Source organism: Leptonychotes weddellii, chromosome 8 (assembly GCF_054177405.1).
Source record: "Leptonychotes weddellii isolate Sample4059 chromosome 8, ASM5417740v2, whole genome shotgun sequence".
NCBI lineage: Eukaryota > Metazoa > Chordata > Mammalia > Carnivora > Phocidae > Leptonychotes > Leptonychotes weddellii.
Window position 1 is genome coordinate 83033757 of NC_138376.1, and position 24885 is coordinate 83058641.

The following is a 24885-nucleotide window of genomic DNA, read 5'->3' on the forward strand; positions in this document are numbered from 1 at the left end:
TAAGGATAGAGTGAGTTATATTGATTTTTTTTAAATCTCAACCCCCCAAATCTTAATTCAGTACCTCCTATAAGTTAGGCTCATCAGATAATACTGAGGCACAATTCCTGTTCCTGAGGAACTTACAGACCAGGGTATATAAGGGGGACAGGCTCACAAGTCGTTTAAGCACAAGGCATAAAAGAGGTTCAACAAGCTATAGAAGGAATTTAAAGAAAAGAAAGGTCACATCTGGGAAACTAGGAAGGGCAGCACAGAGAAGGGGCATTTGGGAAAACCTGAAGGATGAGCTTTTTTTTTTTTTTAAAGATTTTATTTATTTATTTGAGACAGAGAGCATGAGAGGGAGGAGGGTCAGAGGGAGAAGCAGACTCCCTGCTGAGCAGGGAGCCCGATGCGGGACTCGATCCAGGGACTCCAGGATCATGACCTGAGCTGAAGGCAGTCGCTTAACCAACTGAGCCACCCAGGCGCCCAGGATGAGCTTTTTGACAGGCGGAAAGAAGAGCTTTCAGATAACTCAGGCTTGGGAACAATAAAGGGCAGATGGGTACTAGATAAAAATGAGGAGTCCAGCTTGACCACCACTGGTGATTTTCATACATAGTTGACATAAGGAATTCTTTATTCAAGTACTTTAATCTTACAAAGAATACTAATTATATAAAACAGATATAAGTGGGGCTATTCTTGTTAAAATGGAGAGTGAGAGGATTATGAGTCCCTAAGATCCATTCAAAAAGCAAATGTTGAAAGTCGCTAGATTGGAGCACAGGGCAGGAATAGGAAGACATTAGGGTTACATATATTTACATATATGTAATATATATGTACATAATACATATATTATGTACATAATACATATATATTACATATATATGAATGAATATGTGAATATATATAGTAATATATGAATATCTAGTAATGTGTGTGAATATATAGAAATAATGTGTGAATGTGTGTGTGTTTATATACTCTCCTACAAGGGTGGGACAAGATGAGGACTGATGGTATAATAAGGAGGAATAAATGATGGAGACAATGAAAGGGAACAAGAGGAAATGAGGGAAGGGAGGAGGGACGGAAAGAGATGCGAGGGAGAGAACAAAATTGTGCACTGCTATCAAAGCAAAGGAGAGGAATGTTTCAGGAAGAAATGAGTCACCAAAGAAGATGTACAGATGGTAAATAAGCACATAAAAAGGTGTTTAACACCTTTTTAGTTATTAGAGAAGTTAGAGTTGTTAGGGAAATGCAAATTAAAACCGCAGTGAGACACTACTGCACACCCATTAAAATTTAAAGGACTGGTTAAAATTTAAAAGACTGACCATTTTGAGTGTTGGCAGGGATGTGGAAGATCTGGAACTCTCATATACTGCTGAAGGGAATGCAAAATGGTCAATCACTTTGGAAGACATTTTGACAGTTTCTTAAAAGGTTAAACATACACTTACCAGGATTCCGCTCCTAGGTATTTATCCAAGAGAAATGAAAACATATGTTCATACAGAAACATACACAGATGTTTATAGCAGCTTTATTTAAAATAGCCAAGACCTGGAAAGAACCCAAATGTCCCTCACCAAGTGAACAGATAAACAAATTGTGGTATATCCATATAATGGAATACTACTCAGCAATACAAACAAATGAATTATTGAGATACACAACAATATGGATGAAGCCATACAAAAAAGAGTACGTACTGCATGACTCCATTTATATAAAATTCTAGGAAATGCATTCTAATCTATAGTCAGAGAAAGCAGAGAACAGTGGGTTGCTTGAGAAAGGGGGCTGGATGGATGGGATGGTCATTCTGATTGCAGTGATGATTTCATAGTTGTATACATATGCCAAAACTTATCTAATTGTACACTTTAAATATGTGTTGTTTATTAAATGTCAGTTATATCTCAGTAAAGCTACTGTTTTTAAAAGAAGATGAAAAAAGAATAAGAAGTTGAAAGTTGATAGAGTTAAATGTAGAGGGAAGAACCAGAAGAGCAGGGATTAGAATGAGGCCATTTGACATTCTCAAAAGCTCGTTGCTGACTGAGACAGCAGTTCTAGTGGGGTTGAAAGCAAGACTTACTTGAAAGCAAGGCTGTCAGAGTGAAGGAGTGAGAGGGTGATAGAAGGATAGAAGCAGTGTGCATTTATTGCTCCTGTATCAGTCCATCTAGGCTGCCACAACATAATACCATAGGAAGTTTTGCTTCCACATTCTCTCACTCCCCCACCCTTTATCATTACCTTGTTCATGGCAGCGTATATAGCCTACCTCCATTGCTTAGGCTGAACCCCAGTGGGTACCCTGCCTCAGTTTCTCAGACCTTGCAGCCATGAAGTCCATCAGCAGTATTTCTTGAGAGGCCACTCTATACAGAGCATGCCAACTAGCTATCTTGTAGAATGGAGAATTTTTTTCAGGGTAATTTAGACAACTGTACTTTATTGTAGAAATAGTTACACTTAACTGCCTCACCCCCATATTGTGCAAAATCTCTCTTCCCTTCCCTCTTGTACCCTGTCCTCTCCTCCGCTCTGTTACCCTTCTCCTCTCTTTCTTCCACTCCAATCCATCCGGACCCCACATACTTAAGCATTTTACGTGTATTTGCGGTCAGTTGCAACTGTGAGGTCATTTTGCGGCCAGTACTACAGGACTTACAAATCCAACAAATTTAATTCACTTTGGTTTAAAACATTTTAGGAAATAACTTCAGATCTGAGAAATTATGGTGGAATGGGTCCAGCCAGAAGAAGAAATTCCAGAATTGTGAATGGCATAGAGAACTTACTGTTAGCCCCAACTCCAAAAGTGCCAGACACCCTTACTCATCCTTCAGAAAGATTCCAGCCTACCAAAAGGTACCACCCTAGGGGTTTGTTTAAAATAACAAAAGTGTCCTCTTTTAAGTCAATTAATAACAGATTGTGGGATTGAAGGATGCCTAAATTCCCAAAGTGACCAGCATGTGTTTAATTTTTAAGACCTTGTATGAAGACAGAACACAAGGAAGAAGAATATGGGCCTCTCCAAATTTTCCATATTTATCTTAGACTGAAAAGCACGGAACTACCCCTCACTATTCTAACAAGTGTTTTATCAATGCTTAGGATAATAAGGTGCTGCATTATCAGAGAGCTAGAGCCTCTACAGAGAGATGGCTCTAAATCAGGAATGTCCTATAATGTCCCGATCTCTCTATCATGACAGAGAAAGGAGATATTTGTATTCTGTAATAAATATTCTGAGTATTTCCAATGATAGTTTAATTTAATTCTGGCAAATTTAAAATGTAAAAAACAAACAAACAAACAAACAAGCAAAACTACTCTACTATCCAAGATGTCATCAGTCTGACATATGGCCAGAGTTCAAATACCCTAAGTTCACATTCCCAACATGTGGATGGAAGATTTAAGACCAATATGTCTAGTCAAGAGGACCCTTGCGTGGCTACTTCAGTCCAGGAACCCCTGCAGTAGAGGCCAGGAGGGCACAAAGGGACCTGGGTAGTATAAACACTGAGCCAGGCTCTGAAGTTCGGGACAGAGGAGGAACTGCTGATACATGCTCTAGGCACATGGGGGCCACAAGAAGGGCGGTGACACATCAGCATCCCTAGTGAATATAATCAGAAACATCTGAAGAAGATGAGAACCATGGAGACAGAGCCACCTGCTCTCCTTTTGTGATGCCTAATACTCAGCCCCAGGTTTCCTATCCTCCAGGGAGCTCTTGTGTTGTCTTTTTATTATATGTACACTTACTTCCTGCCTTGGGCTCAGATGTCTCTGTTCACTTGTCAGGGCTCCGGAGGCTTTTGTGTCTATTCAACTAGAAAAGGTGGGGCTGCGGGACATGATGCTGAACACCTTCCTCCTCAGGAAACAAACCATGGCCGACAGAATGAAGAGCCTTGTGAGTTTAGTGAGAAGGGCTCCCTAAAGCTCTCATTATCTTTTACATTTGAGCAAATAAAAATTCTTAACTTGTAATCTGTTGCTTTCAGCCTATTTGGATAGGACTATTGAAAATATAAAGAACTGTAAAAGGGAATTCAATAAGAAATAGAAAGGAAGTAATTCAAGCTAATTGCAGTCTAGTTTTAAAAATATGCACATTTTTTCCAAGACCACATTTTATTTTGTCACTTTCTAAACGGAACTAGTTTTAGCACCTGCTCTGGAACATTAGCCCACTCTTGAGTGACCCACAGATGTTCAGGGGGTTTAGACAAGGTGAGCAAGGGCTCTTACTATCTAATTCATGTGTTATCTGATTATCCAGATATTAATGACATGTTTCTATTTAAGGATTTTATACTAGCCCAATCTGTTGGAAAATACAAAATTCAAGCCTTTAAGCAGTTCAAAGTATTGCTTAATTTTGTGAATATGATTTCATTATTCGTTAATTTTTTGAGGAGGAAGTCACTAGACTAATGCATATTTCTTTGGGAGAGAAATCATAGGTTTACAATCTCTAGGCTTCTTCCCTATCTATGACTGAAAAGGAAAGACTTAAATTTCCCTTAATCCAGTTCTACAAATGCGATGTGAGGGAGGCCAAACTTCTAGACTACTGCTGAGCAATAGTGGGGGCAAAGGACTCCTTTTAATAAGTAATTGAAATATTCAATTACCTTTTTTACTACTATATTCAAAAAATATTGACCAAATGAAAAATTTTATAGCTCATTAACTGCACTTCAGGATTATCCAGTGCCTATCAGATTAGAAGACACAGGACTCCTAGATCATAGACAAAGAACTTTATGACTCACAGCAGAGCAAGTGACATGACCTTTATGTTTGTATCAGTTCTCTTTGCCTCCCAAGTCCCAAGGGGGCAACATGGAGGAGCCTAGATGTATGCAGTGGGTTTTTGTCCCAGTCAAATGACACTGAGCTTAAGGAATCTACCTCTTTTTGTGGCAAGCTTGCTATTTTTCCTGGAGGGAGACGTTACCCATCCCTCAAGGTTGCTCTTTGCACACAGAACCTTGAGAAATGGCCCAAGTAAAGAGTGGTCAGGGCCTTGCATTCTTGGCATACTCAGCAAGGTGTGCAGGAATGGGAGAGAACCATGGAGGAGTATTTCTCAGCAAGTTGGCCTTCAGAAAGAATATCTCAACTCTGCGACCTTTTCCTACTTTAAGTTTGCTATAAGTTTGTATACATGTACTAGGATGGAGTTTTTATAGCCAACCATCTAATAGAAGAACTATCATTCTCTTTTATTACAGGATGAAATTGGTAAAGTCAAGAGAGACGTTATAGTTGAATATTGTCAGAAGTAAGTATGGTATATGTGCACAACATACGCTAATTTCTCTGACTCTGAATTCAATAAACTGCAGTGTTATGTAGAAATCCAGACAATGAGTCAGGTGGTTTTCTTAATTATTTATTTATTGTTTTCTACCAAACATTTGTTTATTTATGTATTTTAATTTAAATTAAATTAATTAACATATAGTATATTACTAGTTTCAGAGGTAGAGTTCAGTGATTCATCAGTCTTATATAATACCCAGTGCTCATTACATCACATGCCCTTCTTAATGTCTATCACCCAGTTACCCCATCCCCCACCCCTCTCCCCTCCAGCAACCCTCAGTTTGTTCCCTATGATTAAGAGTCTCTTATGGGGGGCGCCTGGGTGGCTCAGTCAATTAAGCATCTGCCTTTGGCTCAGGTCATGATCCCAAGGTCCTGGGATAGAACTCCGCATTGGGCTCCCTGCTCAGTGGGGAGCCTGCTTCTCCCTCTGTGCGCTCTCTCATCTCTCTCTCTCAAATAAATAAATAAAATCTTTTTAAAAAGAAGAGTCTCTTATGGTTTGTCTCCCTCTCATTTTATCTTGTTTTATTTTTTCCTCCCTTCCCCTATGATCCTGTTTTGTTTCTTAAATTCCACGTATCAGTGAGATCATATGATAATTATCTTTCTCTGATTGACTTATTTCACTTAGCATAATACCCTCTAGTTCCATCCATGTCATTGCAAATGGTAAGATTTCTTTTTTTTTTTTTTTTGATGGCTGAGTCATAGTCCATTGTATATATATACCACATCTTCTTTATCCATTCATCTGTTGATGGACATTGGGCTCTTCCCATAGTTTTGCTATTGTGGACATTGCTGCTGTAAACATTGGGGTGCAGGTGCCCCTTCAGATCACTAGGTGGTTTGTTTTTAAATAAACACAGTTTTCTTGGATAAAACCAAACCAAACTATTCTCTGACACATAGAAGAGTATCAGAAGTGAAGGATGGGAGGTGCTTTGAAGATGTTCATGCCTCTGCCTTCAGGCAATAGCAACCTGACCCAGATAGAACTTTCTTCTTGATGAGGTCCTCTATTATCTTTGAAAGATCTTTTAGGGAAGTAGATCCTTCTGAGAAGGAATGGAATGGAATAACTTTGATTCACTTTGTGGACATCATCTCTTCTGACTTTTCAGGTTCAACTGCCGTATGTCTCACTATGCTCTTCGTGGTCAGATTATGGCATACTGCAATAGCCTGAGAGCCCTGCTGGAAGATTTCCCTACCATCAGGGATACCTTTTTCATGGTGGGGCAACCACAAGAAAAGAAAGGGTTGAGAGACTCCAAGGAGGGCCTCAAGGCTGACCCCAGGTGTGTAATTTCCTTTAGAGCTTTTTACTCCCCCTCCATACCCTACTCCTCCCAGGAAAGAGGGAGGAGGCATGTTAAATTTCGTATGGGAATCTTGCTTTCTTTACTGCATTTGACCTTGATCTTCTGGTTCAGAAGGGCAAAAGAAAGAGCTAACACTCTAAGAATAACACTATCTTTGTATTTGAACCCAGAAGAGGTTCTTTGTTTATGGGCTGTTTCACTGCTTTTTTAATCTATGCAGTTTTGTTTTCTCCTGGAGAGTCCAGAGATTTCCATCAGTCACACCCTTTTACATAAGCCGGCATCTAAAATAAGCAAACAAATAAGTAAACTTGATCTTGAGCTGTCCTGACTTCAAATATTTTACTCAATGGAGCAGAAGAAATAAGAAACACACACACACACACACACACACATTGATGTACCAGTGCCTTAGATAAATCTGTCCTTCTGTATTTCTCTGGCAGAGGAAAAAAAATACATGTAGAGTGATATTAAATGATAAGAGCAGAGCTGCTTCCATATTTCCTTATCATGCCTTATCCAGTTTTCCAATGTTCTTAACTCAACCTGCCTGGAGTTCACTCACCTAGATGGAGGAGTTAGCATACCTGTGCAGTCAGCGACCACGTTTCCTTTAAAAAAGAAGAAAGAAAGAAAGAAAGAAAGAAAGAAAGAAGGGATGTTACACAGTTCTGCAGTCTCCAAGGGGGAGCAAAAACATCCTGCAGGGTGAGCTTACTTTCCTCCTAAGGTACAGAGCTTAGTGTTGAGTAATAGTAATACTCAATAAATATGATCATAGAACAGATGGATGAAAGTGAATTGAAAGACCATATGTATCAGACCACTCATTCACTCACTTATTCATTCATGCATTATTCAACCAGCATTTATTTAGTGCTTACTTAATACCAGGCACTTTGCTATGTGCTGGAGTTACAAAGGTAAATAAGCCACTGACTCTGGCAATAAATTCAGTCGAGTGGGGGAAAGCTCTGTAAACAAAAAAGTAACTTCAAAGATTTTAAAGATAATCTGCTAGAGTTATGTGAAATGTTCTGTGAGGACACAAAAGAGGGAGTGTTTAACTGTAGCCTATAGCCTAAGGGAGAAATTCAAAGAGGAGGTGACAGGTAAGTTGGAGCTCACCAAAAAAAATGGGGATGAGAGAACAGGCTAGAGAAATCTGGAGAATGAAAAACACTTGAGTTTGTAAGCCCTTGACTAACTGATAGCTGATACCAAAATAATGACCAGTCCTACCTTGATACTTTTATAGGTACCCAGTTTGTGGATACCAGTGTCTGTCTCATGAGCTCAGCCAGTACATTCACTTGGGGAGACTTCCAGATTTATCCAATGGAAAAATGCATTTGAAGGAAGTGCAGGGCAAATACACCTCAGTAGACTGACTATTTTGCTGAAGGGTTTGACTGTACACCTGTTGCCCAATGAGGCTGAAGTGTATCTTTCTCTCCTATGAAACATCACAGGATAATCCTCTAAGACTTCTTTCATTATCTCATCTACCCACTAGCCCAGTCAACCATTTATAAGCCCTATCTATATTTGGGATCAAATTTTTAGAATAGTTTCCAGAAGTCTAACCACATGTCACTACACTTGCGTTTAGGATAAAATGTATTCAGGAAGTCTGTTTTTGTTTCTGATCTGTTTTATTTGAAGCACCCAAATAAGGAGGTCAGGAAGGGAAAGAAAAAGAAAAAAAATGTCTCTAACTTGCAGGTCTTGTTCTATTCCTGTATTGTTTATTGTAGATGACTGTGTGTTTCCTAAAGATCAAAAGAAACCATCATTTAAGGGGGATGAGCCTAGAGCCCTAAATCATCTGGTCAGTTATTGTGTGATGATTTCACGGTAGGATTTTTGTCAATAAAAGTGAGTAAAGTAAGTGCTCACCCAGAGCCCAAGTAATAGAGTTAGACAGTGGATGCGCAGTGACTGATAAAGATTCAGTATTTTTTGACTATACCTGTCTCCTACTTCCTAAACTCTCTAGATTTCAACATGTCCCTTTTAATACACTACAGAGAATGAAGCAATAGAGAAAGGAACTTCTGTTTTACATGGAAGTTTAAAAAAGTATTGTATAAGATTATTTTTAACTCCAAAGTCTGTGATTCCATGTACTGAGTATTAATAAAAATGAACATCAGCCACAAGGAGATAGAGTGGAACGAGTCATGGCCTTGGTGTTAGAATATTTGGACTTTACCCAGCTCAATTATAACTTGCTCCGAGGTTTCAGGCAAATCACTTCTCTTCAGTCTCTGAACGTCAACTCTTCATCTGATGAGTGAGGAAACTGAAGCAGCTCTCTGAAGTTAAACACACTAAGATTTTTAGTGCTAGGGTATCTAGAGTTTGATTCCAAGGAATGGAACTGCTGAGGAAAGACTTCCTGGGAAGCGGCCATTTAAGAGTGTTCATGAAATGATAGATGAGACTCACCCCAGGACAAGTTTAACTAGAGATAAAGGGACAGAGTGGGGGAATGATGAGGGTCATGGAAGAGAGAGGTCCTCACTCACCTCATTCTTAAAATATGGAGTTGGGTTAGGTCGAAGATAAAAAATAAGTTTTCCTTTAAATATCGGTTCTAACAATTAATGCCCTGCTGAGGATTCTGAGCCATCCCAAGCTTATGAGAGTGTTCTAATTGATTGGCAATGTCTGTCACAGCCAAGGACAGGGCCAATGTGGCCTCCCCGTTTGTGTTTGCCATCCCTTGACCAGAAGAGCCCCATGAGTTCTGTAGGTTTAAAATTCTAAGATGCTATTTAATACTCTAAAGGCTGTAATGTACTGTGTTTAGTTTTAACAGAGACCACATTATCCTCAAACCAAAGTCTCTATAGAAGAGGAGCCAAGAGGAGTTCTCCCAAGAAGGATGCCCCTTGAGGCCTTCTTGCTTTTCATGGCTCCAGAGGAGACTAGAATCTGGAGACTGGGATGATGCTTGGCCACATTCCAAGAGCAGTGGTGTCGGCTGATTGAGGAGTGAAGAAAGGAGAGAGAGGATATTCACATTAATCAAACCCTTACAATGTGACAGGTAGAGCCACCATGATCCCATTTGGTGCTTTACGCACATTAAAAGAAGGCAAGCCTTCCTCTGGGCAGGTGTAGCCCCATGCCAGGGTGCAGAGTTTGGGAAGTAAAACATAAGCTGGATCTCAGCCACTGCTGGGTGCCTTAGGGCACAACCCAAATAGCAGTACATGGTAACTTTGGTGCCAAGTGCTGTACAGCAATGGATAGACATGGTCCTTGCCCTTCAGGCAAGGGGAAATAGGTAATTTTTAAAAAAAGATTTTATTTATTTATTTGAGAGAGAGAGTGAGAGAGCAAGAGAGAGAGTGAGTGAGGGGAGGGGCAGAGGGAGAAGCAGATTCTCTGCTGACCAGGGATCCTGACGTGGGGCTCCATCTCAGGACCCTGAGATCATGATCTGAGCTGAAGGCAGATGCTTAACCAACTGAGCCACCCAGGCGCCCTGGGAAAATAGGTAATTACAGTACATTGTGATAAAGAATAAAATATAATAAGAGTATAATAAAAGCACCCACCAGGAAATGTTAAGTATTATCTAAAGGATTGGGGAGGTGGGGATGGGGAACAAGGCAGGCTGCAGGGAAAAGGGGATGCTTAACCTGGGACTTAAAGGATGGTTAGTGTTTCAGGTAGACCAGGAAAAAACTTCAGTTCAAGCTGGGAGACTCACAGGTACAATGACACAGAGATGTGAGATAGCACGTGAACTCTTGAGTGGCTCCTACCCAGGGTATGTGAGGATGAGCAATGGAAAGTAGAACGTACAGAACGATGGGCAAGATCCAGACGTCTGGCATTTGCCCTTCAAAGGCAGGAAAAGGGGGAGTAAGATGATTGTTTGGGATCTCATTTAGGAAGCTACTGAAACTGTACAGACAGGAGATGTTTAGGAGGTGAAATCAGTTGGCCAGGTGCTGGATTTAATGGGAGGCTAAAGAAAAAGGAGGGGGACACCTGGGTGGCTCAGTCATTAAGCGTCTGCCTTCAGCTCGGGTCATGATCCTAGGGTCCTGGGATCGAGCCCCGCCTCGGGCTCCCTGCTTAGCGGGGAACCTGCTTCTCTCTCTCGCACTCTCCCTGCTTGTGTTCCCTCTCTTGCTGTGTCTCTGTCTGTCAAATAAATAAAATCTTTAAAAAAAAAAAAAAAAGAAAAGAAAAAGGAGGAATCTAGGGTTTCACCCAGAGTCTCTGGCTTGGGTAGATAAAAAGATGGCAGTGCAATTATTGTTTAATTGGTACAGAGTTTCCATTTTGGAAGATGGAAAAAAGTTCTGGAGATGATAGTGATGACAGTTGCACAACAGTGTGAAAGGACTTAATGCCACTGAACTGTACCCTTAAAACTGGTTCCAGTGATAAATATTATGTTATGTATATTTACCACAATTTCTTTAAATGAGGAAAAATGGCAATGCCATAAAGAGGAAGAAATGTAGAGAGGGAGATAATGAATCCCAGCTCAGAAGCTTCAGTGGTGAATTTCTTCCAATAACCTCCCATCAGGTCCTGGATGCTCCCTATTCTGGATATTTGCTGCACTTTCATATACGGTTGACCCTTGAACAACACAGCTTTGAATGTGCAGGTCCACTTATACATGGATTTGTCTTTTATAAGTACGGTAGAGTAACTGTAAATGTGTTTTCTTTTCCTTATGATTTTCTTAATGACATTTTCTTTTCCCTAGCTTCCTTTATTATAAGAATACAGTATATAATATATATAACATACAAAATATATGTTTATCAACTATTGATGTATCTGGCCCACAATAGGCTATTAGTAGTGAAGTTTTCAAGCAGTCAATAGATATACATAGATTTTCGATTTTGAGGTGGGTCAGCACCCCCTGAACCCCTGTGTTGTTCAACGGCCAACTGTACTTCTTCCACCGTGCTTCTATCATAAATCATGCTTGCACATCTAGCTGCCTCAGAAATATAAGAACCTTGAGGGCAGTGGCCATCTTCATTTCATATCCCTCGTGTGTACCTCTGCCTTTGACCTTGATTGAAGGGGAGGATGGGGGTGGGGGAAAGAGCCCACAGGAAATAGGAGGAGTTCCAGCCAATGGCCTTTAATTCAATTTTGAAATAACAGACCGTGTCATCATCTGCTGGCAGGAATTTGGTATGAGGCTGAAAGAAGTCTTGGAATTATTAGAAAAGGAAATGGGCATGAAAGCTGATCAAAGGAAAGAATAAGGGTTGTCCTAGGGTGACACAGCTCAGGCTGGAAACCATTTACTTGTTCTTGCATCAATACAATTAGTGGTGTGATTTCCTCCAGCTGTGCTCAGCAACATGCAACTGGAAGCAGAAAGCATAATAGCTGGAGGGATCCAGAGTTAGGGTTTTGCTAGGTAGGTGAGTAGTGAATACAAGGAAGCAGAGACTGGAAAGTTCTGGTGAGAGAGTAGTTCCTATGCTTGACTGCGAGACCCAGTCTGGGCAGGGAAAGGAGGGAGGTCAGAATGGAACTGACAGATGGAAAGGGGAGACTAGAGGGCTGGACCATGTCAAGGAGCATATTTTGTGGGGATAATGGAGGTTTACTGGGAGTGAATGAGTAAGAAAACTGGCATAAAAGGTTGGGATAGGAAAAGATGGGAAAGTGGGATGTTGAGTTTAAGTCTTTGGAGGTGACATGATCCCAGGTAAGGATAAGGTCTGGAATGTGGCCCCAGAGTGGGTGGCTAAAGGGGAATGGAAGTGAAGGGGGATGATATTGAGCAGGTCAAGGAACTTGCAGGCTAGGGAGTTGATGGGCCATCCACAAGGAGGAGGGAGGAATCCCCCTTGTGGGGCTGAGAACCAGGTTATACTCTTGTACTCTGCACCCAGAGCTTGCTGCTACTCTCTCTGTCCTTCCTCAGCAGATGGCTGCTCGCTGCAGGCAGGGGTGGAAATGGAAGGAAAGAATGGAAGAGAAATAAAGGATAACACTTGGTAGAGGGCCCTGCGGCTCCGGGGATGTTTGTGCTTCTCTGAGGCCAAGGACTGGTTCAGCCACCCTGCTGCTGCCAGCCCCTTGGCCCTCAACCTCGTGTGCTCGGCCGCAGACCTGGTGACTTTTTATTGTTGATATTTGATGTTTCTTTGGGGCACCTTTGGACATTGTGAACTGAACAATGGAGATAAGACTGGATTACACTGGCTTTGATCTGCTCCAGGATCGTTTGACTTTGTGATTGCTGAAATAAAGGAAATTCTCCAAAATAACACCATCCTTTGTTCCCAAGCTTCAAATTACCTGATTAAAACCCTGAGACTTAAAAGGTAGCTTTAAGGCCAGTGATTCACTTCATGTACATTTTTAATGATTTAAAAAGTCTCATACTCTGAATGATATTGAAAACATACAGCCCTCAGTTAAAATGAATTACATTTTACTTTAGTAACTCCCAGAGACCCAGAAACAATAACAAGAGTCAAAAAACAGCCCTATGATTTCCAAAGTGCCCGCCAGAAGGTGAGAACCTCCCACCTAGAGTCCTTGCTAGGGACAACGGAAGTGGGCATGAAAACCAGGTACAAGTATGGGAGAATAGTGGGATGAGTAGGACCTGAAGAGTAAAGGAGAAGAGAGGCTCTAAAAATGACTCCCTGATTTCTGGTTTGGGGGGCTGAGGGTTGTGGTTCTTTTAACACAGGAGGAGGCACAGGATTGGGGTAGAAGAGGGTAAGGAGTTCAGTTCTTGCCTTGTTTGACTGAGATGCTCTGAAACCCTGTCAGCCACGAGGAAGCAAGTTGAAAGTGTGGAACTGTGGAGGGGGACCAGGCATGCACAGGTGGATTCAGGTGTCACCGGTGAATGGGTGGCATTTGCAGCCAGAAGAGTGGACACAACTGTCCAGGACTAGGGACAGAGTGGGAAGAGCAGAGGTGGACCCCAGGTTCCCTGGACAGGGGTTGATGTGGCGGGAGGGGTGGCTCCACACCCACGGCACACCTCCTTCCACTGTCTGTCTGTCTGTCTGTCTGTGAGGCTTGCCTTGTCTAGCATAACCGAGATGGGTCTGAGGTGGCACTCGTCTCTGGCCTTGCCCTAGAACCCTCAATTCTAAGACATCCTCTCATTAGTGTGTTCAGGTTCCCACTTGTTAACAAATAACCCCAAGGGTTCCTCTCTACTGGGCCACAGGTGTCCCTTGCTCCCCCCCCCCACCTTTGGCCACTTTGCTTAGATACCCTTACCTTAGCATTCTAATAACAAACTTTGTATAGCACTTCATAGTTTATAAAATACTTTTCACATGCTTGGTACTCGTTTTAAAAATTATTCCTTACATCAACTCTGTGAGTTAGGAATCATTATCCCCATTTTATGTATGAAAAGACTCAGATGGTAGTGCATCTAAGGCCACACAGCTGTGGGTGATGGAAGTTGGTCTCAAAATGGGGTCCTCTGATGCCAGAATCCACACCTGTTAACTGCACATAGCACCATTTTCACACCAGATGAACACAATTAGACTTAAAGCCATCAAACCATTCAAATGGAAAACAGTCCCCTCACCAACCCTCTGTTACAGTGGGCCACCTCATTCCTGAGATGACATAGAAACCAGGTCAAGATGCCACCTTCCCCCAGCGGGTATACTAGAAAGATCATGGGCTTCCCTTGGTGTGAAGGTTAAAAACAGGCAAAACCCAACAAAATAATCTTTTAATGGTTTATCCATTTGTGGTAAAACCACAAAGAAAAACTTAACAGTGATGAATGTAAAATTCAGGATGGTGGTTTCTCCGAGGGACACCAGGGAGGTGCAAATCAGGCTTCCAAGGAGCCCGTGAGGGGCACCTGGGTGGCTCAGTCGGTTAAGCATCTGTTTTCGGCTCAGGTCAGGTCTGGGATCGAGTCCCACCCACATCAGGCTCCCTTCTCGCAGGCAACCTCCTTCTCCCTCTCCTCCCTGTTTGTGCGCTCTCTAAAAAAAATAAAAATAAATAAAAAATAAATAAATAAATCTCAGCTTCATCTCTTAGGAGCTGGGCAGGCAAGCTCTCATAGGGCCTCAATTTTCCCATCTGTAAAACAAAACAAGTACATTCTAAGGACTTAAGAATTCAGTGAGAAAATACGTAACCCCCAGAACGGTGCCAGCCACCTCACTCACGTCTTCTCTTTGCTTTCTTACCACACCTTTCCTGCCCTCCAAGCCCACTCCTTCCTCCGACACAGCCGAGGCTAAAAGCAGCCTCCCTGCTCCTCTCTGCAGTTATTTATAACCCGGGCCCCCCGTGAGCGGCCTGAGAAGGAGGCGCGCTGGTCCCCGCTTGGACGCCGGCCTCGGGCTCCTGTGTCACCACGGCCCGGGCTCCGGCGCTTTGGCCTCAGGGCGGTGCTATAAATAGGGCACATCGGGGCCGCCTCCTTTTTCAAGAGAAACGCTGTGCCGACCCAAACTTTCTTATAATGCCGCAGGAGTTTTCAGCCCCGGCCTCGGTGTTTGCTGTCTGCTGATGGGAAAGTCTTCCTCAATTTATGGTTCCTACCGCATCCTTCTGAAGTGCTGGGTATGTTCAAACCTCTGCCAGAAAAGGTTTGTATTTCTCTATGTGTGCCAGAATGAAAACGGGCTGGGACTTTTTTATGTCTCACGGTTAAGCCTATCAATCACAGAGAACGTCTCTTGTTTTTTCCCAGGGATATCTAGTACCTGAAATCTTCACACAGCTCCCAATATTTTTGCCTGCTTTATAATCCTTTCTCTTGGGCCTCATTATTTCCCTGAGTTCTGTTTCTCCCTAGTCACTAATGAACGTTAATTCGAGCTTCCCACATTCCTTATTAATCCTCAATTTCCTCCCACACCCTTCACGAAAATCCCACTCTGCTGCCCCGAAGCTAATGACAGGTCGAGATCACAATCCTAGTAATCAGCCTGTTTTTTGAGGGGTTGCTCTGTGTACCTAATTTACTGTTAGAGGATAATATTGATAACCATAAAAAAAAAAAAAAGTAGATCTAGAAATACACAGAGTACTCAAATAAGTATTTTTTAAGTAAAATGCCGTGCTGAAAAATGGCCATTTGGGAATATTCTGATTTTTCTTTAAGTGAAAACCTGTTTAACAACCTAGGTTTCTTACCCTTTTTTTCCTCTGCCCCAGTTTTATTGAGATGTAACTAATAAGGAAATTGTATGTATTTGAAGTGTACAACATGATTTATTTTTTTTTTTTTAAGATTTTATTTATTTATTTGACAGAGAGAGACACAGTGAGAGCAGAATCACAAGCAGGGGGAGAGGGAGAGGGAGAAACAGGCTTCCCGCGGAGCAGGGAGCCCAATGCGGGGCTCAATCCCAGGACCCTGGGATCATGACCTGAGCCGAAGGCAGACGCTTAACGACTGAGCCACCCAGGCGCCCCTGAAGTGTACAACATGATTTAACATATGTGTACATTGTGAAATGATTACCCCAATTAAGTTAATTAACATATCTATCACCTCACCTAGTTACCTTTTGCATGTGGTAAGAACACTTATCGACTCCCCTAGCAAATTCCAAGTATGCAATACATTATTATTAACTATAGGCACCATGCTGTACATTAGATCCTCAGAATTTATTCATCTGAGAACTGAAAATGTGTACCCTTTGACCAACATCTATCCATTTCCCACCCCTTGGTAACCACCTTTCTATGAGTTCGACATTTTGTTTGTTTTTTTAGATTCCACATATGAATGAGATTGTACAGTATGTGTCTTTTCCTATCTGGCTATTTTACTTAGCATAATATTCTCCACGTTCATCCCTGTTGTTGCAAATGGCAGGATTTTCTTTTTTTAATGTCTGAATAGTATTCCTCTGTGTGTGTGTTTCAGTTTTTTTATCAATTTATCCATCCACTGGACACTTTGATTGTTTCCATAGCTTGGCTATTATGAGTAATGCTGCAATAGACGTGAGAGTGTAGATAGTCTCTTTGAGATACTGATTTTGGATATGTACCCAGGAATGGGAGGATCAAATGGTAGTTCTACATGCAAAAGAATGAAACTGGACCCCTATCTTTCACCTCTCATAAAAATTAAGTTGAAGTGGATTAGAGACTAAATGTAACACTGGAAACTGCAAAACTCTTGGAGGAAAATGGGAAAATCTCCTTGACATTGGTCTTGGTGATGATTTTTTGGATATAATACAAAAAGTATAGGCAACAAAAGCAAAAATAAATAAATGGGACTACATTAAACTAAAAAGCTTCTGCTCAACAAAGGAAACAATCAACAAAATGAAAAGGCAACTTACAGAATGGGAGAAATATTTGCAAACCACATATCTGATAAGGGGGTGATACCTGAAATATGTAAGGAACTCCTGCAACTCAACAATAAAATCTGATTTTAAAATGGGCAAGGGTCATGAATAGACATTTTTCCAAAGAAGACAACCAGATGGTCAACAGGTACATGAAAAGATGCTCAACATCACTAATCCTCAGAGAGAGGCAAATCAAAACCACAATGAGGAGCACCCTAATGCCTGTTAGGATGGCTATTGTCAAAATGACAAGAGACAGCAAGTGTTGGCAAGGATGTGGAGAAAAGGGAACCCTTGTGCACTGTGGATGGGAATGTAAGTTGGTGCAGCCATTATGGAAAACAGTATGGAGTTTCCTCAAATAATTAAAAATAGAACTTTCTTTCATTGAAGAATTTTAGGAGTTTTAAAATATGTATTACATATTTTATAATTATTAATTATAAAGATAATTATATATTATATATATAAATACTACCTTCTTTAAGTTGGGTCGTAATTCTCCACTTTTCCTTCACTTGAACATTTATAGTTAAGATCCAGGGTTTGATTTTTTTTAGTTGTGTGTTTAAACTACATTGATAAATACCTATGTTTTGCTTACATGTATTCCCTCACAGCAATGGTGTCTGAATATGGGTTCCTGCTAGGAGTTTATCTGTGACCCTTGTAATCTATCAGTGGTCATACAAACACATTTTGCTTTGCTTCTGGTCACCAATGTCTTTAAGCAAAGAGAAACACATTGCTTTAAACCCCTCACTCCAGGAGTTACCTGTCCAAAGGCATATAACCTGTTGATGAATAGGTTTGTTCTGTTTTTCAGATTTTATCCTGTATTGTATTGTGAAAATGTTTAATATTCTTGTTTAAAGGTATTATCCCTAATCAATGCTCATATATTTTTGTCTCTTAGAAACTTCTTAAAATGTATTTTTTCTGTTGATTTTACCCACAGGCAACTTTTCGAGCCTTACAGCTAACTCTACAGCTGTTAGCCCCTCTCCATGACATTGTGGCCTACCTTTTCAGTTTTGCTAAACTTGGAAATTGTCCAACATGTTTTGAATTTCCTCTAAGTGCTAACCCCCTGAAAGGTGACTGGGGAGGAACTGAGGGCATTGGTAAGTGATTAGAGGTGATTCAGATCACCTTCAGGATTCACTTCAAATTCTAGGAAGCTCTTTTCTTTCCCCAACTTCACTGAAGTATAATCGGCAAATAAAATTGTAAGCTATTTAAAGTGTACAAAGTGATGGTTTGATATACGCATACATCATGAAAAGACTCCCCCCATCTAGTTAATTAATATGAAGCTCTTAATACTTGGAAAGACAGAACTAAAATAGTTTTTTCATAAATGACAGTGAGAAGAAGGGCAAAGGGCAAAACCTCATGATACAGTGTCTCCAGACTAATTAATTCCACATTTACAGGTTAAACCACAGAGTAAAGCAAGCAGGAGTGGGCCAGCCTGGGTTTTTACCCTGTATCTGCCACTTGGTTCCTGGAAGCTGGACACTTCACTTTCTGGGTCTCTCTCCATCGATAGAATGGGGGTGATAACACCTGTTTCATGGAGATGTTCTGTGGATTAAAATCTATGTAAAATTTCTACAAGAATGTACATGCCCTTCTACACACTAGTTTTCTTTCATCCCCTTTCTGGCCTTTGTGAGCTAATATGTCAAGGTCAGAGCCACGCATTTATTGTCAAGAATTTTTTGCAGACGATCTTCTGTTAGCTAACAGTAGCGTGATAGTCCTGAAGTAAGAATGATTGAGGCTTTAGTTTTATCCGCCAAGTGCTAATCCCATAAACCCTAAATAAGCACCAAGTTCTAAGATAAATGCACAAGGTAAATTAAAGACTGAAATGCTTAGTAAGCTGGGTTGATCAAAAGTAGGGAAACTGATCTCGTTATTTTAATAACTTAACTCGCAGCCAAATTATGTCATTAGTTATGTAAATATTAATTAACCGCAATATATTATAACAGAGTAGCCAAGGATTTTAAAGGATGAGAAGAGCCAATGGAATGAGATAATAATATGCCTATTTAAACCTAGCAGTCTTCAAACAAGTGTATTGTACTCTGAGTCTATTCCTGTCTGGCCAGTGCATAAAGAAAAGGTGTTTGTGGGAGACCCTGACTTGTTTGCTGGTAGATTTGCAGGGTGCTACTGAGCACTGAAGGAATCTGTAAACGTTCAGATGGGAGACCTAAGGAAGGGTATGAGTGGTGATCCTGGAGGAGGGTCGATGCCTGTCTCTGAGGAAAGGCAGCATGAAGGACGGATAGATTGGGGCTGACTCAGCAGAAAACACAGAATTGTCAACAAACTAATGACATTTCAAAACTACTAGCATGTCTTCAATGTAAGAATCAAGAGAGTAGAGAAGTTCCAAAGCATACTTAGGGCCTTTTACTAATTCCGGGACTGTTACAAAAGGGGTTTACTCAGAAAATAAGCTAAGATACTCTTAGGGGAGCTGCTGGATTTGGGGAGGGTGCGGGGGCTGGGCTTTAGATGAGGGACAGGAGAAAGGTTGGGATGGGAAGAATGCCATCCCTGCCCTTGAGATAGGGAGATAGAAGCCGAGATAGAGCCAGAGCCATCTTTCCCAAGGAAGACCCTGCATAGGAACTCCTCCAGCATCTGGGAGGGCAGAGCCTGAAGGGAAGGTGATCTGGGGGTAGTTGTCCGCCCTTGAATCAATGGAGAAAACTAGAGGGATGGTCTTGACAAGACAGGAAAAGGACACTGGCAAAGGCAACAGGCCAGACTGCACGTGGCCAGTCCAGAGACGGGTGAACCTACCAGTGTGACACTGAGCAACAGTAGGATATGAGGCCAAGTTGTTGAGGACCTAGAATTCAGGATGAAGGAAATCGGTTTCTTACTATTTATATGCTTCTGAACCAGAAACCACGGACATATGTGGGGCCCAGGCTTTCCAAGGTGTGCATTTAGAGGCATGCACCTTGTCATGTTGCCAGCGAAAACATTTGTGCTCCAGGGAGAATGTGCGAAGTTTTGCATACTCTGCTCTGCTGAAAATAGGTAAAGAGCAAACTGAACTTAAAAAAAAAAAAAAAAAAAAATCCCACTCTAAGATAATCATCTTTTTAAAAAGACTCGGTTGCTCAGTTCCTGGCCTACTTCCCAGAAGGAGGCAAGGAGAAGTCAGGTGAACAGAGGAGATGAGTCTGTTCACATCCTCTCCCAACTCTTCTCAGCTATTGCCAAGCTATTTGGAGTTAGATAAAATGACTTTTGTGGGCTTATATGCTTTAAAACATTTTTTAAGGGGACACTCCAGATTTCAGCTTTGGTCCTCCCACTTGACTGAGGAAGCAGCTCTTCGACACTGAGCATGAGCTCTGTGGACCCTGCCAAATCCTCTCCTTCCTTGAAAGCCAGCAACTCCCTTTGGATCAGCAGAGGATGTAATCAGCATGTGGGAGTTTACACTGTGATTTCCTTGTAAAGGTTTAGGAGGCCAATTAAAGCCCAAATACTATCCACTAAACTTAGGGTTTCAGGAACTCTTGAGACAAACTAAGCACAAAATGTACCAGCTCTTGAGTATTCACGTGGAGACAGGGCCATTGTGATTCCTCTCTCTCTCTCTCTCTCTAATTTCCCAAATGGGACCCTCTTGGGGAAAGGCTCATTTGTTTCCCGATGTTTTTCTGGCCGAGGGTCTACTCCACCCCCCCCCCCACAACTGCATGGAAACCATCTGCCCCATCCTCACGGAAAAGCTGACTGCCCTGCCCTGCCTGCCACCTTCCCTCCCACCCAGCAGCAGCTTGATGCCACTAAGAAAGGGAAGCCTAAATGAGGATCCTAAAATCTGTAAACCACAAAGAAAGGGGAGTGCCCATCTCCACATCTGTGTTTTGGTGATAAAGCTTCTGCTACCTATCAGCACAGAACAATTTTGCTGGGCAGTGATGGTATAAAGATGCACATACAGCCTGCACGTAAATGAAAAGAGAAAAAGTATCTGTAACCAACCACTGTAACAAGAGAGAGATTCTTGTTTGTCTTGACTACCTTCTAGCCCTTGTCCAAACACACTTTACATTTAACAGAGCTTTCATCATAGGGCGTGTGCACCTTTATATTCTTTTTTCATTGTCATTGCAGAGGACTCTAAACCTTCCCCCGGTTGCCACTTAGCCTGACAGAATGTCTTGCTTACAGACCGTCATGCTAGGCCTTGAACAAATAAGGTTCACTGACGAACCCCTCCCATCCACCACTAAAATTCTTGTATAATTCACTCTAACATGACCCCTCTTCTCGTGGAAGTTTCTTTTCAGTCCAACATGACCATCAGATTTATAGAGAAGTCGTAAAAATTTTAATGATTGGATCCAATTTTTCAGAGGCTGGACGAGTACCTAAAAAACATTTTTCTCTTGTACGTAAAGCATCAGATGGATATGAAACCTAGACTGCTCATCTTTTCCTAAAGGCAAAAGCATATGTTGCAAGTATTAGCAACTCTTCTCAGTCCTGGTTCTGCTCTAGTCAGGCTCTCATGGGCAGCTTCCCCATTCCCTCAATTCCTCTGCCTCCCATGCTTGTGGGAAGATATCCAATACCAGATCAGATAGGATAGAAGGCTGCTCAAGTCTGGACAAGCTATGGAAAGAGTAACTCTGGAAATGCCTCATAGCTATCCCGTCTCTCTTCTGCCTCAGGCTACATGTCAGGTACAGTGACCACAGTGACCAGTTCCCACAGTCCTCTTCCCATAGCAGGGATGTTCTCTCACGTAGAAAGCCATCACTGTCCTCACTGGGAGTTGAGGAGCATTTCAGATCATTCTAATAGCCCTGGAAGTGTGGGCCCGCCCACTTCCCCACTCTCCCTAAGAACTCATCATTTTCTTGCTGTGCTCTCCCATTCTGACTAGCTCCTCTCCTGGGCCAATAATAGTGATGCTACTCCAGCCATCTAGACCCAGGTCAGTTTCCTCAACCCGGCATTGAGTGCCATAAAAGGCCCCTAAATTAAATTTCCTTTCAAAACACATATAAGTCTGTTTATATCCAGCCCACTTTTGCAGTAAGGGTCCAAGAAATAAGTCAGTTTAGGATCTCTCACACCTACTCCTAAAATGATGAGAAGCTCCTAGAAGAGGGTGTGTGTGTGTGCGCACATGCAGGAGTGAGTGCATATTTCTTGCTTGCCTTGGATGGTCTTTTTTTTTTTTAAAGATTGTATTTATTTATTCGACAGATAGAGACACAGCAAGAGAGGGAACACAAGCAGGGGGAGTGGGAGAAGGAGAAGCAGGCTTCCCGCTGAGCGGGGAGCCCGATGTGGGGCTCAATCCTAGGACCCTGGGATCATGACCTGAGCTGAAGGCAGACGCTTAATGACTGAGCCACCCAGGCACCCTGCCTGGGATGGTCTTGAGTCTTCTTTAATCCGTGAGCCAGTGACAGGATGAGCCAGTGACAGAGGGGTTGATTTGTATGGCATGGCTATGAGAAATGAATGCTGGTTTATAATCTATAATAACTTTAAGCCCCTAACAGATCTACTGAGACTTATATTTTCCCATTCCTTGTGATTCTTTTTTTTTCAATCTAGAGGCTGTAGCCTTGTAAAATTTAAAACTTTCATTCAACAATATGTTCTTATTCTGCTGAAAAGCAAAGCAAATTTTTATCTTATTGAGGGAGGAAGGAAGGAAGGAAAGATAAATCAGACCTTGGGCTCTAGAATGTAAGACTTTGCTGGTCTTGCAAAATATATAATTAGTATGCTCACAAACAAAAAGAAGTACATTTAGGTAAAAAGTTAGCTTCAGAGGTGAAATGATGGCTCATTAGGTTAGCTGTCATAGCCTGTATGTTACACTGTCTGACTGAAATGTCATCCGTCTTCCAGGGTCTGAGCTTCAAGAGCTGCAGAAAATGATTGACAGCCTCCAGAACCCCCAAGACCCTACCCAGGTGTCCCAGGCACTCCTCCTTCGAAGGGAGGTTGTATTTTTGCAGTTTGATGCTGCAGTGAGGCACCTCATCCGGTAAGGGCTGGAGCGTGAATCCTGTCCAGTTAATTGTGTAGGGCATGTGCTTCGACCATCGAGGGAGGTCACTCTTGGCAAGACTGAATAACGAGCTTAAAATAGTCACGGGCACAACCTGATCCAGAACACTGTGACTACCAAATGTGTCTTGCTGCAAAGCCTGTCTGTGTAGAATGTGTTCTTTTCAGATTATGATAGTCTTGATTTTATTAAATGTGATTTAAATATAGTTAGTTTGCATAACAATTGCTGCTTTTACTGTTCAGGTTGTTTAATTGGGAATAATATTTTTTATACTTCGGAAGATGATTCTAAGAGTTTTGTTTATTCTTTTTAGCCCTTAATTACCTTTCAAAAGAACAGAATTTTCACTGCACTTGTGAAGCCCCTGGAATTGGCTACCTGAGTTAAATTTATAAATTCAAATAAATAAATTGTAGCTATTAAGTACTCTGCATACAAAAAACAAAGTCTCTTTAGTTAATTAGTCATGACTGATGAGAAAATTAGTTTGGATTGAGAGTCATACTGTTTCTAGGATAAATAGTAAGTTTTTTATGGGAAGGGAAGAGGTCAGGCCTGAGCATCTCTGCTTATTCTTAAATTGTCAAAATCAATTAACTTCCTTTGATTAATTCCCAGTGTAAGCATTTAGCCAATCAGGGGGACCTCAGGAGGCTACGCTCTTACCTGTGGATTGTAATTGCTTTCCACCATTATTAGCATGGGCATCCATAGAGAATGGAAATGTAGGGATTGAACTGAACTCTATTTTCTCTTTCTATTCTGCATTTTCTTTACTCTGAGTATCCGGGGTCTCTGGATTCAAATTAATTCAGCAGAACAACGACAACAACAAAAAAATAGACTAGTTCAGTTTCTTTTTATTGACAGCTTTCTGAGCTATAGCTTTAGTCAAGTGGGTAGGATATAAGACCCTAATTGTCAGTAGGGCCATTCATTAGCCCTCTGACTCTGAAACCCCAAGTCAGAATTTGTGAAGAATTTACACAGGATGAAGAAATAGAACTATACCCTGGAAGTTCTTTTCAGATTCCAGCTATGCAGGGTTCCACTTGCTACTGTTCTCCCAGGGGAACTAGTCTGCTTCCTCTAGGAATTGCTTTGAGGGGCTTTCTTTGTCTGGGCACACTCAGTCTGCAGGAATGGAGGGCACTGTGTCCTATGTCTGGTTTCAGTAGATTCAGTATATCTTTCAAAAGACTTTAGAGGGAACTGCTCAGGACGGTAGATCTCCATGAGTCCCTCATTTATCGCATTTCCTCTAGCCTTTTCATTCAGGGCTCTTCAGAGTGTGTATGTGTTTGGAGTCACACAGTTAGTAAGTGACAGACTAGAACTAGAACCTACATGCATTTGACTCCCAAGCCTGAGAACTAGGATGGATGCCAGACAGCAGGGTGGAGAGAAAAATAGACTCTGGAGAGAAGGCAGGAAACAGGAGAGAAAGAGAAATGAAAAGATAAATGTCATCCCACTTGATGATTCTAGTTGCTGATTCTATTGCTAAACCTGCAAACAAGGAAAAGTCCTCAGATAATCAAGAGACAGGAAGCATGGCAGAGTTCTCTCACACTTCCCCAAAGTTCACCAACTCTGAGCAAATCTGACTATTGACCCCAGGGAACTTTTTGCTTATGTTAACTGAAGGCTTCTCCAGAATTTGAAAAGGAAGAACTGAACTTTCACCTGGAATGAGAGTAGCATGCTTCTATTTACTGCGGGGAAGTGAGGAAGGAGGTATCTCAAGGACATCAAGATAGTGGCCCTGTGATCACCTAATATCTGG

The 24885-nt window shown here is 41.7% G+C and overlaps 2 protein-coding genes across 2 annotated transcripts in view; both read left to right on the forward strand.

Moving 5' to 3' along the window:
- The window catches only part of LOC102739553 (uncharacterized), an 88910-nt gene extending 78891 nt beyond the window's left edge, over window positions 1-10019 (forward strand). Inside the window, exons 24-28 of the mRNA XM_081828782.1 lie at window positions 2720-2877; window positions 3823-3934; window positions 5262-5311; window positions 6483-6659; window positions 9502-10019. Of these exons, the coding sequence (XP_081684908.1) occupies window positions 2720-2877; window positions 3823-3934; window positions 5262-5311; window positions 6483-6659; window positions 9502-9544 (540 nt within the window). The 3' untranslated portion in view covers window positions 9545-10019. The remainder of the gene's footprint in view (window positions 1-2719; window positions 2878-3822; window positions 3935-5261; window positions 5312-6482; window positions 6660-9501) is intronic.
- A 4514-nt stretch (window positions 10020-14533) lies between these two features.
- The window catches only part of LOC115936501 (coiled-coil domain-containing protein 162-like), a 62209-nt gene continuing 51857 nt past the window's right edge, over window positions 14534-24885 (forward strand). Inside the window, 3 exon segments of the mRNA XM_081828783.1 lie at window positions 14534-15286; window positions 17976-18141; window positions 22934-23072. Coding sequence (XP_081684909.1) covers window positions 15263-15286; window positions 17976-18141; window positions 22934-23072 — 329 coding nt within the window. The 5' untranslated portion in view covers window positions 14534-15262.